The 20,024-nt window shown below is 40.0% G+C and overlaps 1 protein-coding gene across 1 annotated transcript; it reads left to right on the plus strand.

The window, feature by feature from the left end:
* The first annotated feature begins 398 nt into the window (after nt 1-398).
* On the plus strand, nt 399-18,665 carry slc6a13 (solute carrier family 6 member 13). Its single transcript, XM_085282782.1, has 15 exons — nt 399-585; nt 4,429-4,638; nt 5,224-5,358; nt 5,959-6,099; nt 7,031-7,112; nt 7,348-7,480; nt 7,841-7,975; nt 12,111-12,214; nt 12,384-12,508; nt 13,776-13,888; nt 14,123-14,260; nt 14,716-14,818; nt 15,063-15,163; nt 15,346-15,516; nt 16,314-18,665. The coding sequence occupies exons 1-15, from the start codon at nt 579-581 to the stop codon at nt 16,476-16,478; spliced, it is 1,863 nt and encodes a 620-aa protein (XP_085138908.1). The 5' UTR covers nt 399-578; the 3' UTR covers nt 16,479-18,665.
* Nucleotides 18,666-20,024: the final 1,359 nt, after the last annotated feature.

Raw genomic sequence — 20,024 nt, forward strand, 5'->3', positions numbered from 1 at the left:
CTGAAGAGAGACAGCAGAAACAACTAGAACGATTCGTTTGAGCAGATGATTCAAAGTTGCACATTCTAAGCATGATGCATTTCTGCATACCAGCCCCAGTAACAAACATGACTGAACATGTGTGCTGATGGTCCACATAGTCCAACCAGTGTCTCCACCGTACTAGTTGCTCTCAGAACAGACCCTGGGAGAATGTGCGCGTCAAAAGGTTACGTAATTATCCCACCACGGTAAGACAGCACAGACCTCTAGTGTGCAGTGTGTGTGCATTTCAGTCTGGGGGTGTCTGAATAGAAATGGATGGCAGAGAATGTGTGTGTGTGTGTGCGTGTGTGTGTGTGTGTGTGTGTGTGTGTGTGTGTGTGTGTGTGTGTGTGTGTGCGTGCGTGCGTGTGGTGTGTGCGCGCGCGCTTATGGGGCAAAGCAGAGGGAAAATCACTCAGCTTCACCAAAGTTTCCAATTTCTCAGTTCTCCGCCCCCTTCACTATATAACAAGCGTGTTATATAGTGAAACCTGAAGCGGCAGCAGAGCTCCATATGATCTGCTCTCTCCTGGAAACTGTCACACTTTAACACTATGAAAGGTGAGTAGCTTTGATTATTAAACACTTTATATTGTTCTGGGTTCACAGATGAAAAAAATAAGTGAAGTCATTGCTCCAGAAAGCTTCAAACTTATTTGGTACAGAAGCTTAGTGAAAGCTCTTGGGACACTTAGTTTATTAACCTGATCTCTGCACTAGTTCCCGATTTGTCCATGAAGTACTGCTGTGTAAAAAGACAAAAACAAAAAAACGTACTAACATTTTTTCAGCAAGCCGTTTCCTTCATTGTCTGCAGTTATTAGTTCTGTTCATTAAAAAGAAAGCCTGCAAAACCTGATTAAATGCACTTCTCATCTAAAGCAAGAGCTTTTGATTAAAACGCAATTCTTATTAACTAGCTGTGCTTTTCATTGCATTGTGTCTATCAAGCATTAATTTTTTTTCTTAGATGTAACATCAAAAATTACAAAATGTCAGAAAAACTGATTGATTAGCTCAAAGGCTAAGCTTATTCATTTATCTCTGAGACGACTTCTCGTGCAGTATTTAACTGATGGCCGATAAATCCAGTGTCCACATACAAGCAATGCAACTTACAACGTGTAATTTTAGAGTAGATGGCGTGAGAGGATTTGATATAGTGACGACAGGAAATATACACAGCTGACCGACAGTGTGGTGTTCAGTATTAAAACGTGATTATGAAAACAAAGTGTGAGGAAAATAGCCTTGAGAAATCTCCGTGCTGTTGGTTCTTGGCATCTCACAGTCAAATAATGACCGGGGCAAGTTGCACATAATGAGGCTCCGACCGTTAGCTAACAGCAGTGTGCGGTTATTTCGTAATGGATCTCTTCCGAGAACAGGTTATGGCAGGTGTCGTGCCAAGGTAGTTATCCCCGACAGAATTTGTTTCCAATGCGTCGGGAGCGCGCACTGGACAGGGAGCGCGGATCCAGTTGACTCCTCTACCATTCCAACCAAGCAGGCGTGGAAACTGATATGCTTTAGTGAAAAAGTGAAAGATGAGTGTCGTTACATAACCGTTCAGTTTGTAGCTTGCAGCAGAAAACGTTACATTCAGCGTTCTTACGTGGTGTCGGAATTGATTATTCATCAACCCGAGAACTTGTTGCCTAATTACAGGATAATCGCAACTGTGTAAACTTAGTCTGATTGTTGGACATCGATGGAAGTTATGTCTGCTGGAACCAAAACTACACCTTTCTGAGTACATCACTGAACACAACCGTTTTAGTCTTGTAAAACACAACCTAACTAAGCTTTAAAGGGAGGAAAAATAACCCGTTGATTGTGAAATAACTTTGCCATAGATCAAGTTGTTGAGTTTTCTTCCAGCCTATCTGAGTGATAACAGATTTTTTTAATACATTACTGTTTACAGTCCCACTGAACTTAGAGCAGGGGATGTCAAACATAGTCAGAATCGATCGGCAAAGACTGCAATCCGGCCTGCTGAATGGGTTTACAAAATATTAAAGAAGGTACCGTATAAATATTGGAAACTTAACTTTAAAAAAAAAAAACTTTACAGTTTTCACTGCTGATAAAGACCTATACCCTACAGCCATTCATTATGCACCAATGTTCAGTTCAGTAATAGATAAACAATTAAATGACAGAAAAATTGCTATATTTCACTGTCTACTATAGAAACGTCCGTTTTATGAATATGGGACAGTCAGTGAGCTACTGGAACCTTTTCTGTAATTTTACACATGTATCATGTAGAGAAACTGAGATGTGCTGCCAAAATTGTAATTGTAAATTGTAAAAATTTTATTATTTCATAATCTCAGGGATTAAATGTGGAAAGTGTAGTTTCACTCTTTGGGCCCACTTAAGATCAAATATCCAAAAGGCTGATTCTGTTCATCTGAACGTAGTGTTTTCAGTGGGAGGAACGCTTCGGCACTCATCCAAATGACTTCTTCAGTCTCAGCTGACTGCAGGTTTTCACAACCTTATAAACAGTACATTTGCACAATGACTTAAACTAGGCCACTGATCAATGGTCTTTGATCAATGGTTGTTGATCAGTGGTCATGACAATTTGCACGTCAATGATCAAGTTGTGCACAACCATTACAAGTAAACTTTTTAACTTCTTTCCACAGGCTAATTTCCTTATAGATTTACAGTATTTATGTTCACAGTGTTACCCACTCAAAATTAAGTCAGTCAGATTTTGGATTTGAAAATAATAGCCCTGTGAATTCACCTATATGTGAATATTTTTTGACTCAGTTCAGAATCCTATTATAAGGACACAAAACCCAGATCTTATAATATAGCCCTACTTATCAGGCAACATTTTGAATACTAAAAATTTAGTTTACAATAATTATTTACCGACTTTGATGTATTTACAATACAGTACTGGACCACAAAGTCAGCCTAACCTTCAGTCAGTCGGCCAGTCATTCAGTAGCTCAGTCTGTCGGTCACTCAGTGGTTCAGTCAGCCCATTATGTTTCAGAAAGAGGAAATGTTGGCTCCGTTTCCTAGGAAGAAGGTCCTTTTTGCCTCCATGAGCTTGTTCCCAGTTTTGGCACATTTTCTCACAGTGTGCCTCTTCTCTGATGTCCTGTATTGAACGTGTGTGAATACCTACTATTTCAGCAAGGAAAGGCTATTGTAAGTTCGATCTTTTAGAGCCTATTAAAATTATGCTTTTTGAAGTGAGGCACTTGGCCCACAGAGAAACTGTGAAAAGGGGAGGTAAACTGTGATCTGGCTGCAAGGCCACTCCACTTTTGTTGAACTGAGCCTTCATTCCCACCAAGTAGCTTCCGAAAACAAGAGCTCTATTTTTTACCTCGGCCACAATTTGGCTCTGCCGCTGAGATTTTGGCTCCTAAAGTGGTTCTAACCTCCATCCCTATGTACACATCACATACAAAGTCACTTTTGTGCTCCACCTCTGCCCTTTATCAGCAGGAGCGAATTCCTGAAGATGGCTTCACACAAGGCTTTGTGATAAATGAACCTTCTATCCCCCGTGCTGTTTTCAGAAGTAAACATAGAAAACATGGAGAAACTACTCCTGTTAAACTAGGTCACACTACATGTAACTTGTGTTTGTGTGGATGTTTGGGGTGAAAAAAGAATTGGTGCATTTTTGTAATCGGATTAGTGTGAGCGTGTTTCCTGCAGAAGGATGCAGGACTGCAGCAGTGACCATAATGTGTTCCAGAGAGAGGAAAAAGGGGTAACAGACGGACTGTGAGAAGCCTGTTAATGCAACCTGACAGGAGTGAGCACAGTCAGTGAGCTGTCTGTTTCCTCCATAGAGAGAAATTCTTTCAGTAGTGCTGGCCCCAAAACAGGGTTTGGCAGAGGTCCTGACCAACTTCTAATGTGGTCACATAACCTCAAGTAATTGCTGACCTCATTCAACGCACAAAAAAGATGGCATACATTTTGGCTTTTGTAAATACAATAATAGATGGCACATCATATAAATGTTCACCAAGAACTACCCAAGGTCCTGAAATTGCTTAATCTCCTGTTGAGGTTGTTGGTGCATTATCCTGAATGCAAACATTTTCACGGATAAAAATGCAGAAACAAATCTCAGTCAGAATTGTTGCAGCTGCGTATCATCACAAATGTATAGAAACACTTTTTATGAAGCAATCAAACGTGTTAATTTTATAGACAAAAAAGTTCAGTCTGTACGAACTGCTGTCATGGTTGAATTGAAATGAGAGTGACTGGGACAAATAATGCATGACGTTTTTCAGCAATCTACCTTTAAGCTCTACTGAAATTGGACAAGCCATAAATGCCTTCTGAATGAAAGCTTTATTCTCTGCCTTTAAAACAAATCCTGACACTATGTTATGTTCAATTTCTTAGGTCAATCAAACGATATGGAAAACACGTCCAAGGTGGAAGCTTCTAATGGGCACAGCAGGCCGCTGGACATTGTACCCAGTACAGAGGAGAAGATGACAGAAAGGGGACAATGGGGCAACAAGGTTGAGTTTATTCTGTCCGTGGCAGGAGAAATTATTGGCCTTGGGAATGTCTGGCGTTTTCCTTACCTTTGTTATAAGAATGGAGGAGGTGAGTGTCGCCAATGAACGTTTTTTGCTCGTTACCTCGTTATCTTGAGATATCTTTAGTTTATTTTTGCATTTACATAGTCATACACTGCATCAGGGTCTGGTGGCAAGATTACAGCCACAAGACACTTCAGATTAGTAGATGTAGTAGACTTTATGCATCATTTCCTTTCCTTTGGAAAGAGTAGTCCACCTAGCATGCAAATTAAACTGATAAACTGCAAGTGCTTTGCTTGAAAGTTGGATTAATTATCATTTTTTATAATTACTATCGTATGCATTAGCGTTGAAAGAAAAAAAAAAATACATGAGCTAACGTGTGAAATTCCAAGACAATCAATAAAATAGTGAATAAGTAGGCCAGGCTTGTTAAATCCTTTAAAAATATGAAGAATGAGCCAATTCATGCTTAACTTCTAGCAAAATAACTTTGGAGCAGGATGTTTTACTAGAAACTTTTTTGCAACCTTACCTTGCAGTATGTGTACAATAACTTCAAGATGCAGCAGTCCTAACTGCACCACATTGCTCGAGGACATGTTGAAAACAACTTGGTCAACTTTTCCTTCAATCTGTGTGTGTACAGGTGCCTTTTTTATACCATACCTCATCTTCTTGTTTGCTTGTGGGATCCCTGTCTTCTTCCTGGAGACAGCGTTGGGTCAGTACACCAGTGAGGGAGGCATTACCTGCTGGAGGAAAATCTGCCCTTTGTTTGAAGGTAATCAACTTGTGTTCCCAAGAAATCATTTTATGGATATTTTATGGTGTTAACAGTACCATACATGGATACATTTGTCTAATTCACGTGTTAAATGTAAATGTGTCTGCAGCAGCTGCTTGTGAACTACAGAGTATTCCTAACAAAAATGTAGAACAACACTGAAAAAAGATACAGTACAAAGTAAATGGATATAGGGGATTGCAAGTTGTGCAGGGTCGAGTGAAGGAAACAGTCATGTAACTGAAACTTTTTCCTTACTTGAACTGACAACTTTGGGTGGATCACATCAGACACAGCACAATTAGCTTCAGTGGAGCTTTAGTGTTTACAGGCTGCTGTTAACAAGTGATAAAAACAGATTCAGTACATCTCCAGCTGTGCTTCGACTAGTACATGTCACAAGAATGTGACAATATTAAAGTACGCCTCTGTGGAACTACACTAAACAATACATTTGCACAGTTACCTGACTGTATGTTGGTTCAGCGACAGGTACTGCGGAAAAATAATGACCTAACTGGCCTGACCAATCAAGTCAAAGGATTGGTAATAGTGGTATTTTATTGCTTATCACCAAAAGCGTGTTTTCTGTTTCAGGCCTGGGTTATGGCAGCCAGGTAATTGTTGCTCTGCTGAACATCTACTACATTATTGTGTTAGCCTGGGCCATCTTCTTTCTGTTCCACTCCTTCACCTGGGATCTGCCCTGGGCATCCTGCAACAATAGCTGGAACACAAGTAAGACAAAGATTTTGTATCTCTGCTTATCATATAAACTTAAGAAAATTCTTATTGGTGTTTATGACTTTGCTGTCCACATAGGGTAAATTTCTTTAATGGCCATATTCTAACACAATACATAAATACAATATTCAAGTATCTTACACTGTCACTATGAACAATAATGGAAGAGCATCTTTTTATTCTCAATAGACAAAAGCAGCAAATGTGACCTACACACAGTGTCATCCATGTCGGGCAGTTTGGATTGGTTGAAAAGCCCTCTCTGTAGGCTGTCTATAGATAAATACATATATAAATGAACACAATTGTGATACAATAAACTGAGAAAAAGGGATGCTGATCATTTTTATGTTGGTTAAGATCATAGAAACCAGCCAATTATAATACCTCATGGAATTTCTGTGATTGGTCCTTTCTGTCATACAATTTTTTGTATTCAAGTGTAGACAACCTGTCATACACAATATGCAACATTTCAGAACAGTTAATATCCATGTAAACCACAGGAGGAGTGGAAGGGGCAGACTCTTTGTTCTTCTTGTCACTGACAGTTCTTTGGCATCTGTATCTGTATGTTTGGAGTCACTGCCAACTGAATTACGATGTTTAAGAATTTTAGCATGTGAAGTGCCGAAAATTTTTGCCGGTGCTGCACATACTATTGGTGTAATCTTTAATCAAGGATACCTAGGTCAGCATCTCTAAAGGTCTCTAAAGACTACTTTTAGGGATGCAGATAAAACGTCCTTTTGTGATTTTTTTTCCCATATTTTTGAATAAAGGGAGTGAATGCTGCAGGAAAACTGTTTCTGTCTGTCTCAGTGTCGGCACTTGTTTGTCTTGCCTGTGTGTAACTTGGAAACCTTGGAGAACGCTTGGATTTCTTCACAGGATTGAATGTCTTTTTGTCTGTCCTTCATTCAAGATTCCTGTATGCCATTGCAGAAGGGGAATACCTCCATCAATCACCATGAGAACACCACCTCTCCTGTCATTGAGTTCTGGGAGTAAGTGTCCTTTTGTTTGACCATGTCCTCAAATGACCTTACATACCAACAGATTTACTAAACAAAAAATTTCTTCTAGAGGTTTGGATTAAATTAGGTCAAACTACTTGTTCAAAGTTGTCTTATTTTTGTTTCTCTCCGCTTTTTAACTCTTAGCTTCTGGTTCCTAAGGGTTTGTATCAGTACATTAGGTATGATAATTAGTTTTTCTCCTGTGCGTATGTTTTCGATTTAGGCGCAGAGTACTGAGAATATCTTCAGGTATTGACCACATTGGTTCTCTGAACTGGGATCTGGCTCTGTGTCTTGCCTTTGCATGGGTAATCTGTTACTTCTGTGTATGGAAGGGAGTGAAATCCACAGGCAAGGTAAAAAAAGAAAAATAATAATAATAAACCCTCCCGTGCTAAACATTCACAGTTAGAACAGCATCTGTGTTATTGATGTGCACCATTAAATACCAATCTTCTGCCAGTCTTTTGTTGTTTGTAATAAATGAAAAACAAAGATTTGCGTTTAACCAAACTCATATAATGAAAATCTGCACTGCTTAATGCTACGAAAGATATTCTACTTTTTTTTCATATTTGAAATTTTTGCAGACTAAAGAAGTCACATTTTGGAAAAAAAGAGAGAAAATAACACGTTTAATTGAAATCAAAAAAATAGAATGGTAGGAATTGTTATAAAAGATGTTAGAATCACAAGAAAATGTTGTTTCCTTCCAGGTAGTTTACTTCACAGCTACTTTTCCGTATGTAATGCTCCTGGTTCTCCTGATCAGAGGAGTAACACTGCCAGGCGCCTCCATTGGAATCCACTTCTACCTTTACCCCGACATCAATCGACTGTCTGACCCCCAAGTAAGTTAAAAAAAAAACAATACACTTGTGCTGAGGTGGTGAACAGTGGTTCACCTTGTCAGAAAAACATATGTCCAGGCATGCAGATCAAATCTGGGAAACACAGCCTTTCATCTGTTCCACTAGACAAGTACTAACTGATCCATCTGCTAATTTGGCAAGACTGTGGCATCTGAGAGACAAGCTAATAAAATTTGGGTTAAGGAGAGAAACTTGATATAAACTGACTTAAAACCTGCTCACAATGCAGAGGTCCCCAGTCAAAGTCCAGCATCCTAAGAATCTATGAAAAATAATAAGAAGTAGGGTGAGGGTTAGTGAGTGTCAGAGCCACAATGCAGGATTAAACAACAGAGTATCTGTGAATATATTAAGATGACGACTTTGAGTTCCAGCTGCTGGCAACCAAGCATATATAGAGATGGTTAACAAGAAGCATAAAATGTAGTTGTGATAGAGTCAAAGGAGCTTGCAAAGAAAAGCGTCTGGACTTCTTTAAGTTGCTTGAAGACGTTTCACCTCTCATCCGAGAAGCTTCTTCAGTTCTAAGGTCAAATGGTGGAGAGCCCCAGATATAAACCTAGTGGGAGTGACCCCCCACAGAGGGACAAAAGGACCCCCTGATGATCCTCTAATCGCCTGAGCCAAGGTGGGAAACTGGGCGTGGGTCCCAATCAGCCAGAGTTTCGGGTGTGTTCATTGTGAAACCTGGCCCCACCTTATCATGCGAATTCCTGAGGTCAGATGGCCCAGGATGTGAGTGGGCGTTAAGGCGTCTGGGAAGGGATCTCAAAACTGGATTATAGATGGCAGAGAGTTGGTGTCGTAAACCCCCGCCTCTGTTCAAAGATGGTCGCTCACAGTGGACATAGATGGCTTCTTTCACTCCTCTTTCAAACCATCTGTCCTCTCTGTCCAAAATGTGAACATTGGCATCCTCGAAAGAGTGTCCTTTATCCTTAAGATGCAGATGGACTGCTGAGTCTTGTCCTGTGGAGGTGGCTCTTCTGTGTTGTGCCATGCGCTTGTGAAGTGGCTGTTTGGTCTCTCCAATGTAGAGGTCTGAGCATTCCTCGCTGCACTGTACAGCATACACCACATTGTTAAGTTTGTGTTTTGGCGTTTTGTCTTTCGGGTGAACCAGTTTCTGTCTGAGCGTGTTGCTGGGTCTGAAATACACTGGGATGTCATGCTTGGAGAAAACTCTCCTGAGCTTCTCCTGTATTTCAGACCCAGCAACACGCTCAGACAGAAACTGGTTCACCCGAAAGACAAAACGCCAAAACACAAACTTAACAATGTGGTGTATGCTGTACAGTGCAGCGAGGAATGCTCAGACCTGGGGCCAGGTTTCACAATGAACACACCCGAAACTCTGGCTGATTGGGACCCACGCCCAGTTTCCCACCTTGGCTCAGGCGATTAGAGGATCATCAGGGGGTCCTTTTGTCCCTCTGTGGGGGGTCCCTCCCACTAGGTTTATATCTGGGACTCTCCACCATTTGACCTTAGAACTGAAGAAGCTTCTCGGATGAGAGGTGAAACGTCTTCAAGCAACTTAAAGAAGTCCAGACGCTTTTCTTTGCAAGCTCCTTTGACTACGATGACCTGGATGACTGAGAACCTTCACAGACATAGTTGTGATAGACGTGACAATTACAGCATACAGCAACATCAGGAAGAAGAAACACGAGAAAATAGAGAAGTACCAGAGCCTGAAGGAACAACTGGAACAGATATGGAATATAAGGCCAAAGCATTTCCAGTAGTTACAGGAACATTAAGAGTTGTAACCCCAAAACTGGAAGAACAGCTTCAACAGATTCCAGGCTCAACATCAGAGAGTCCTAGGAAGAGCTAAGATATTGTGCAGAACCTTCAACTCCCAGACCTTTCGTAGACGGTTGGCCTGATCATGTACTTAATGGTTCACTGTGAGACTGGCAGCTTTTAACACCAAAAATTTCTAAACATATGTACTGAATCATCTTTAACGTTTTTGTTGTATTGTACATTTGTAATTTCTTGGAAAGTCACCACTGTTTACGAGAAATTGTCAGCATGACTGTTTGATCCATCCCATAGGCAAAGATGTGATTTCAGGTTCAGATAGATTTTCACTGCTTTGCCTTTTTGCTCTTAAGAAAAGCTTTTCAGATTTGTCAAAAGCAAACACCGGATACAGCACTTAAGATTTTGAATTGAGTGCACTGTTACTTTGTGTTGTTCACTTTTATGGCCTCATAAAGTCACTAGCCACATTGGGGTGGTTGCTCAAAAAAAGCAAAAAGGAACATCCCAGCAAGCTCAGTATCGAGCAACACAATTAAAACAATAAAGCTTTGAAGGCTGTTACTGAATGGCCAAATTTGCATTCTATGTTTAGAATTTGACTTTATGTACTCATCCATCCACCTAAAGCTAACACAGTTACTCCACCCATCATCCTGTCTGTCTGAAAAAAAGAGATAGAAAATATGTTTCTCTTGGCATTGAGACATTACCAAATTGAGAAAAGTTTCCCTTTTTAGCTTCACGCAGAAGACTGACACACTTAAGGACTAGCTGGAGGATCATTGAACAGCTAAAAGATAAAGCCAGTTATTGTAGGTTTATGACAGGGGTGGGCAATTCCAGGCCTCGAGGGCCGGTGTCCTGCAGGTTTCTATATCTCACCTTGGGTCAACACACCTGAATCACATGATTAGTTCATTACCAGGCCTCTGGAGAACTTCAGCACAAGTTGAGGAGCTAATTTAGCCATTTAAATCAGCTGTGTTGGTCCAAGGACACATCTAAAACCTGCAGGGACACCAGCCCTCGAGGCCTGGAGTTGCCCACCCCTGGTTTATGATGAGGGACTGAATCCTGTCTCATTTTTGTGCCTTTAAACTAACTAAACAACTGGTTGCTTTAAACCGTTTTAACAATCACATGAGAGTGGGTTGGGAATATGGGTGGTAACAAGGACACTTGCAGTTTCCTTTGTGCTTGCTTTTGTTTGAATTCCAAACACTCGCCCCACCCCTCCTTCATTGTCCTTTAGAGAATGAACACAAGCCACGTGTATGCAGTCCTAGACAAGGCTGAGTGTAAAGCGTTTAAGAGTTCAAAATATCTGCCTTTGGTTGTAATGATGTGTCCAGAGTTACTGTCAGTCAGATCTTCAGTCCCGGCTGCCAGCTACCTTGAAAAATGCCTCAGTGCAGTGGGAGCATTTTACCAGAAAAGCAATTAGAAAGAGAAATCTCATTTACATGTTGAAGTATGAGTGAGTGTTCTAAGAGTGCTCTGCTTTGTGCCTTAGATGTGGAAATGGCTTTACTAGGAAGCTCATGTCAGGGTTGTGGGGTGAGAAGAGATTTCAGAGATAGTAGCAGTACGTTTCTAGACTTTTTTCAAAAATTAAAAGGGACATGGGAGGTTTCGAAGACTGAGTTCACTATTTGCATTTTTGGGTGTGGTGCTGCCGTTGTGCAAAACAATCTTATCTTACCCTGATCGCACAGTGATCTGGTGGGGCTGTATCTGGCCTTTTGTCCAGTGTCAACTGCTCCTGCAAACTGGATAAGAGGGCAAAGAGAATTTTATGGGTGGGTGTTAAAGGTTTCTTTTAATTCGAAGCAGAAGAAAGAAACAAAATAACAGCGAATGTAGTTCTTGCTTAATGTTATGGATTGAAGTCTGTTTCCAAACATTCAAACTGGACTGAGCCTTTCAGGAACACAGAAATATGCAAACCAAAATAATGTGTAAACTTGTCTGTATTTTCTTTGGTTGTCAAGGACATCTGATTATTCTGTTGGAAATATATTCTCTTAAGGTCATCCCATTTTTTTCATACAGGGTAGGTTTGGTTAGACTGGGTTTTTTCGTTAATAAATTAAATCATCATTTGAAAACTGCGCTTTGTAATATTAAACTGTATTTGATCGTCTGAAACATGAAAATATGACAAATATTAAAATCAAAAACAAGAAAGAAATGATGAAGGGGAAAATATTTTTCACAACACCGTAGAAAGCTGATAAACATTCGTTTTTTCTTTTTCTGTCTGAGTTTATCCTTTTTTTTTTTTTTAAAGAGTCTTTAAAAATGTATTTCTTTCCTCATCTGGTTTCATTTCTGTTCAAAGGTATGGATGGATGCTGGAACTCAGATCTTTTTCTCATTCGCCATCTGTCTTGGCTGCCTCACTGCCCTAGGAAGCTACAACAAATATAACAACAACTGCTACAGGTAATGACTCTCTCTCTCTCTCTCTCTCCGTCTTTTGTCCAGTGACAAAAGACGCTTTACACTCATATATATATATGTGAGCATATCAAGTAATTCTGTTCCATGTAATGTCAGTAATATTTTCAACAATTTATTTTCAGTGACTATATTCTTGTTGTGCTGTTTGCAGGGATTGTGTGGCCCTCTGTTTCCTTAACAGTGGTACCAGTTTTGTTGCGGGCTTTGCCATCTTCTCCATCCTGGGCTTCATGTCCAACGAGCAAAATGTGCCCATCTCAGAAGTGGCTGAATCTGGTTTGTAGTTCTTATATTGTGTAGGTAGGTAGGTAGATAGATAGATAGATAGATAGATAGATAGATAGATAGATAGATAGATAGATAGATAGATAGATAAGATAGGTTTGTACATCAAGGTCCATGCCAGGGGTTGAGAAACCAGTAAATACTGATGTGGGTAGTGGAACAAAGCTAATATGGACAAGGACTTACAATGTGGAATTGATGTAAAGCTACTAATCCAACTGAGAGGTCATATGCAATACATGGGAGTGCAATAGCGTTTGTAGCAGTTGAAGACAGCTACTATTGAAGGTGAAGATCCAGAGCCTATAGCACAGTGGGAGGTGTATTGAGCACTATTGACATAATTCATTTCAATTCTGGAATAATAAGCTAGCCACATAAGGAGATAAATGCCTCTGATGTCAAGACACAAAAACTGCTCACAATACACTGAGGTCTCCAAAATCCTGAGGCACTATGAACAATGAATAGAGGAAGGGGTGAGGATTAGTGAGTGTCAGAGTCACAGTGCAGGATGAAGATAAGTGCCCCACCCCCAGCCCCTGTTGAGATCTGAGGCAGCTGAAGACAGACAGTGATTGGAACAAGAAGAGGAACCGTCATGGACCACCAAGCCCCAACTTGGCCTGTACCTCTGACAGATACCATCAGATCCATAGAGGCAGGAGTCCACCATAGACAACAGGACCCAAGTTGCAGACCGTACAAAGGTGTCGTGAAGACTATCCAACATATAATAGCAGGATGTAAGATGCAAGTTGATGCAGTATATCCCAGCTGGGATAGTGTACAGGGACATCTGTGCACAATATAGACTAGATGTCCCCAAGTCCCGATAGGAGACACTACCAAGGAGAAAAGGTCCTGTGTTGCAGTCTTTGAGTTCCAGCTGCTGGCAACCAACCAGATGTAGTGGTAATCAACAGGCACAACATCAAAGGGTCTCCGTCCAGAAGAGCAAAGTCCTAGGAAAAGCTTAGATACTGTGCAGAACCTCCAACTCCCAGGCGGTTTGTAGAGGGCCCGAGTTTGAGGAACACACAGAGCTTTCATGTATCCATATAGATGTATATTTAAAGATACGGTGTATTGATCAGTACTGCAGGATGTTTATTGGGTGTGAATCAATGCATGGCAGAATACAATTTTCTAAAGCGCAGACAGTTGAACTGAACATGTCAGTATTATATCAAAATATGTGCTTGATTGAAAAGAAAAACACAAATTCTAACTTCAGTGGGATTTCTGTGTACGACAGGTCCAGGTTTAGCCTTCATTGCCTATCCTCGAGCTGTGACCATGATGCCTTTTTCCCCTCTGTGGGCCTGCTTCTTCTTCATTATGATTGTATTTCTAGGACTGGACAGCCAGGTGAGGCCAGCATGTAGCAAAATAACCCACACAAGAACACATACAAAAAGAAAATTCAAATAATAGTCATATGAACACAATCCCAACTAGTAGCCTTTGTACAGCTCTGCTATTTTTCCTCAGTTGCTCAGTACCTTTTTATTAACAGCTGGTCTGTGCACATGCATACACAAATGCAGTACACAACATCAAAAAGTACGCACATCTCATAACTTTGGCTTTTTTCCTGATTAGTTTGTATGTGTGGAGAGCCTGGTCACAGCCGTGGTGGATATGTATCCTTCCGTCTTCCGCCGTAAAAACCGCAGGGAACTCTTCATCCTGGCAGTAGCAATAGTATCCTTCTTCCTGGGCCTCATCATGCTGACAGAGGTTAGTTTGTGCAATTCTTTCAGTTTTAATACATACATAATTTCAAAGTGATACTGAGCATAAATGCTACCAATCCATGGTCTTGTGAATTTAAGTGAAGTACTTACTGGGGCATTTTGTTTGGGTTTTTTTTTTTATGATTTTTTCCTAAGTCAGACTGTTGCCAAGCAGTCTGCCAAACTCATTTAAAGTGCCTGAGTTCACCTACTGTAGCTTCTCTTTAGCAACCTATTAAAATTCCTTCATATCCAGTCACTTGGCACAAATCATGCTGTGACACAGCCAACTGTGAATAACTTTTGTTGTTGGCAAATTGTTTCCACTTTAGTAAAATCCAAGCACATAATGGATAAATGACCTGAAAGCAATATTTTGCGTCATGCAGGTTGTGTTTCATTTGTTTTATCTTACACTTGTGAACTCATGTCTGTCTGTCTGTCTGTCTGTACCCACAGGGAGGCATGTATGTCTTCCAACTCTTTGACTACTATGCAGCCAGTGGGATGTGCCTGCTCTTCGTAGCCATTTTTCAGACAGTTTGCATCGGTTGGGTTTATGGTGAGTTTGTTATTTAAGACTGTCGGAACTTAAAAATGCTCAGTGCTTAATTTGCTAATAGAGACCATCCATAAAATGAAAGGTGTAGATTGATGGTTTGAGTTCAAAGGAATTAAAGAAATGATCATTACTAGTTGAAAATAACTGCAACTTGTTTTATTAAAATAATAGTGTGCTGGGGTTTTTAAGCTCTCTACTGGTCAGGGGGAATCTTGACACTGATCCAACTTTCCTCTGACCACAGGGGCAGATCGCTTCTATGATAACATTGAGGATATGATTGGCTATCGCCCCGGCCCTGCCATTAAATACTGCTGGCTTTTCTTCACTCCTGCAACATGCTTTGTGAGTTTTGCTTTATTAACAGTTCTCTTCTGAAAGTAGAGCAACCTCTGCTGGTCAAAATTAGAAATACATGTCAATAAAACTGGGCTAATATCTTAAGATGATACCAAAATTATACAGTCAAAGTATTCACTGGTGTATTAAATGTCAGTTATTTATCAGTGTTATCATACTTCACACAGGGAACCTTTGCCTTTGCCTTAATCAAGTACTCACCTTTGAAGTACAACAATGATTATGTGTACCCGTTGTGGGCGGATGGGATCGGCTGGATCCTGGCTCTGTCCTCCATGCTTTGCATACCCCTTTGTATGGCATTCAAACTGTACAATACCCCAGGAACACTGAGAGAAGTAAGTCCGAAACTGTTTGGATTTTTCTGTGCATATGAAAAAACTGGCACCTTAAAGATTGAACCACAGAAACAAAACCAGTCAGATTCGTCATAATTCAGTATTTTTGAATGAACAATAGTTCAATTTGTTTGCTTCTTTGTTACAGAAGTATGTATACATATCTCAAGAGCATTTCCTTTTTGCTTTACTTTGAAAAAGTTCTGGATCATCCGTTCACTATTTCTATTGTCTGAAATTGGCAGCTGCCATAGAATTCATCACAATATTTGAATATATTTATTTATATACACCGTTATCTTAAGTGAATAAAGGGAACTTCTATCTTCTGTTGGTTAAGGTATTCACCAAATAAGAATATTGTTCCAGGTTTTCAGCAGGAAAACATCGTAACTTACCATGCCCCCACCTTCCCAAAACCATGTCCCAAATGCAGACACAAGCAAGCAGGTAAATGAGCAAGAGTACCTTTTAATGAGTTTACAGATAAATGACAACTAGTCCTGCAAGGCAGAGATGAAATGAATCCATTGCAAATCCCACTGAGATCATTCCAGCAGGCAACAAGATGAATCCAAAGAGGTGGTAATACGGAAAATCCAAATAACTGGGTGAAATGAAATGATGGCACAGAGAGAGAGGGAGAGAAACAAGACACACAGAGTTCAAGTTTCAAAATCATAATGAATGTCTTTAAGTTAAAAAAAGGTTTATTAGAAATTGAAGAACAATCAATCAGTTTGTCAGACATCATATCACTGACATGCTTTGTTTTTTAATCAATTTTCTGTTCACAGCGTTTTGTTCTTCTAAGCACTCCTTCCACTGAGTTACCAAAGACAAAGCAGGAGCAGGAGGCACTCCATGCCATCTTTGCAGCAGACGGTGAAAGCCTCCATCAGAAAGCACCTCCCTCTCGAGATGGCTACGTCCCTGTTGGTGAAAAGGAGTCTCATTGCTAGAAGTTTGAGGATTGGAATCGGAGTCTATTTAGAGGTCAGTTGTCACTGTGAGGCTCTCAGTGACTGGCCCCATCACTGTTCTCTCTGTATTACCTCACAAGATAAGCTGGTGAAAACAGACATGTATGCAGACTTTTACAGTCTGCTCACCTGCTATTGGCTGCTGGAACTTTCTTCTTTGCATGTTGTCTTCAGTACACAGTGTTGTGCAAATATCCTGAGCTGCCCTTCATTTCTTTATATTTTGCTAGCAAAATGTGAAATGGGTGCAGTGATCTACTGAAACATGCAACCATACATGGTAATAGAGCATGTGAGGCAAAAAGTAACCTTTGGGAATAGTTCTCCAGGCTTCCAGAAGGACATTTAGATGTTCTTTGGCTGTTGGCTGTCTTTTGTTCCATTCTCTGTTAAGATGATCCCACACCGCCTCAGTAATGTTGCCTATGTGGAGGCCAATCCTTGACTATTAGTGTTCCACTGTGTGTTTTTCTGTCCAGGTACATTTTTACTGTATTGACAGTGTGTTTGGGATTACTACTAATCAGACATGTTCAAGATTGTATTACATGGTGGGTGAAAATTTGATAGTACTTTTTTGCTTTCATAATTCCATCATTTTTGACAAGATTCCCAGTACCGATGGTTGAAATGCAGACCCATACCATGCTCCTTCTTTTTTGGCCACTTGTTCTGTTTCCTCAAATTTTTTAAGTACAAATTGCACACCATTCTAAGCTATGCTAGGTTTCCACGTAATAGGTTTTTAGGAATCACCTTGTTGGTGCAAAAATACTCTTTCTATGACAATACTGTTTTTGCAACAGGCAGCTAGTAAAGTGCCTAAAGATACAATTCAAAGTGAATTTTTCGCTAAGTTGTCTGTTGTGTGTAGACACAACACCGGTTAATACCTGGAGTTGGGCAACTTAGGTTTTTGCAAATAATTCACAGGTCAGTGTTAAACAGGTCATATATTAAAAAAAAACATTCCTTCAAAAATAGTCAGGTCTAAGAATTGGGATGAATGAATGAAAAAGCAAACCATCTTCAGAAAGCCTGGAGATCAACCGCTAAAAAAATCAACAGTATAAAGAAACGATGGGGTGACTCAAGACTTTTGCACAGTACTGTACCATATGATGGCAACAGCAACATTACGCAAAGATTTACTTCCGTTATTTGAAAGTGGGTTGACATCTCATTTGCCTGTGGCAGAGTAACGTGACAATGTAAACACTGTTGTTACACAGTGGCAAAGAATTTACATTTGACTGTCTGCTTTCTAAGGAAGCATTTTCTTCTGTTGTGGACATCTCTAATGTTCAGTGAATCTCATTCTGGCTGCTTCATTAAATTTAACAGCCGTCTGCTGCAGACTGAGTGCAGGAAAGTGTCACATGATCGCACAGCTCACAAACCCCTCTGGGCTTAAATTAATCTGCTTAATGTATACAGAGGAGAACCACATTGTTTATCCACCAACAGTTGAGGTGTTCTCTCAGGATTGGTAAAAAAAAAAAGTCACAAAAAACATTACTACACAAGGTGTTTTAGTAACCAATGCTTCAGGATACAAAGACTGGTTACATTTCTACAGATCAACCCACTTAAACTCTGTTTGTTTATTTTTATCTTAACACTGTTTGTACCATTTTAAAGGCTTCTCTGTATAATTTTGGTCTGCTTTGGGCACTGCAGATTTGTATTGATGTTTTATATTAAATGTTTATGTTAAATGTTCAGATTCTTGACATGGATTTAATTTAGTCTTGTTTTAATGTGCCTTATGTCTAATTCTGGGAATGTATGAAATAAAGTTAAAAGGTACCCAAAGCAAAGGGACAGTTGATCCACTTAGATTATATCAGAAGTGAGTTCCAATGCAGGAGATTCATTCCAAAAAAGAAGAAGAAGGAGAAGCTTGCTATCTCTTTCTGCTGTATCGCAATGAACTTCAGCCTGTGTTTCTTTTTCTTTACATGTTGAAATGAATATATGATCACTGATTTTGGAGCATGAACACTTTTTGTTATAAGATTTTATACACTAAAACACTTTTTTTTAAATGAATGAATACAAATACCTTCATTTGGAACATATATTTCTACTACATGTGTATATTTTGTGGGACATCTTCAGTGAATTTGTGTTGGCCTTGATTACAAATAAATGTTTTACATTTTAGCAATTGTGTATGTGATGCCTCATTTCCAGTTATGAACATTTATGTAGAATTTTACATTCAAATCACACAACCCAACCAGGACGTCTACGCTATAGGTAAAAAATAAATGCTGAATTTTATGTTTTGACAATTTAAAGTGTACTTAATCGTACTTAAAAAACATCATGGAGGTCAGTAAACACCCACAACATCACCTGTTCATACCTCTGCCCTCGGGCAAGCGCTACAGGAGTCTGACATCGAGGCCTAAAAGACTCAAACAGCTTCCGCCCACAGGCCATTAGACTCCTGAATAAAACAATTTACACAGTCCCTCTCTTACCTCATCACAGCTATAGAATGCAACTGTATTATTATGTTGTATTTATTATTGTCTGCTATCACACTAATCAGTACAGATCTCTTTGCAAACTTGCACAAGAATAAACAAAAAGCCTCAGGTCTCTGACTCATTTCACTGTTTGAAGATTTATTACTTGTACTTTCTCTGTGAATTTCTTGGACATTTTTATTATAATAATAATAATAATAATAATGTATACTTTATTGATCCCTGTGGGGAAATTCCTCTCTGCATTTAGCCCATTCACTCAGTGGGCAGCCATTGGGCGCCTGGGGAGCAGAGTGTGGGGACGGTACCTTGCTCAGGTGTGCCTCAGGGTAGCCGTTCAGTGGATTCGAAACCCCGACATTCCAGTCATGGGGCCACCACTCTACCTACTGAGCTATCCCTGCCCTTATTTACTCATTTTATTTATTTTTGCCTTATTACATTTTTATAACTTTATGCTATTTGTCATATTAGAATGTCTCTGACTGCTGTGTGAAGTGAGTCTCAGTATAAACTGTATTTCTGTATTATTATTATTTACATATGACACATATGACACTACTTCTGTTTCTAAACATCACCCCTGACACCTGTCTATGCCCGCTCCACCTTGCCTGCACTCTCTTCTTCACCTCTCTTGTGCACTGTGTGTTGCTTTGGAAGTCATTTAGCTCGCCTTCCTTCACTAAACCATGAACCCATCTATCACTCCTACCACACACCTCACCAATGTCTCACTCCTCTCATGCAGTGCCACCCTCATATACTTATGCTCCTAACTGATCGTTGCCCCTCTTCTAAACCCAGATTTAACAATTCTTTCCCATATCATAATGGTGTGACTCATCAGCTTTATCTCAGCACTGCACATCACCCTTCTTTTTGAAAATTGCTTATCCTTTCCCCAGACATCTGCTCACTCTTCATCACTGTGTTAAACTATCTAGTCAAAACTCCACTGCCCTCTCTTCAGGACATATTCATACTTCTACAAGTTTGTCATCTGGACGCACTACCTTTGCACTCT

This window comes from Mchenga conophoros, linkage group LG7 (genome assembly GCF_057382185.1).
Source record: "Mchenga conophoros isolate Kocher_MC1m ecotype Shallow Benthic linkage group LG7, M_conophoros_male_GT1.1, whole genome shotgun sequence".
Taxonomy (NCBI): Eukaryota; Metazoa; Chordata; class Actinopteri; order Cichliformes; family Cichlidae; genus Mchenga; species Mchenga conophoros.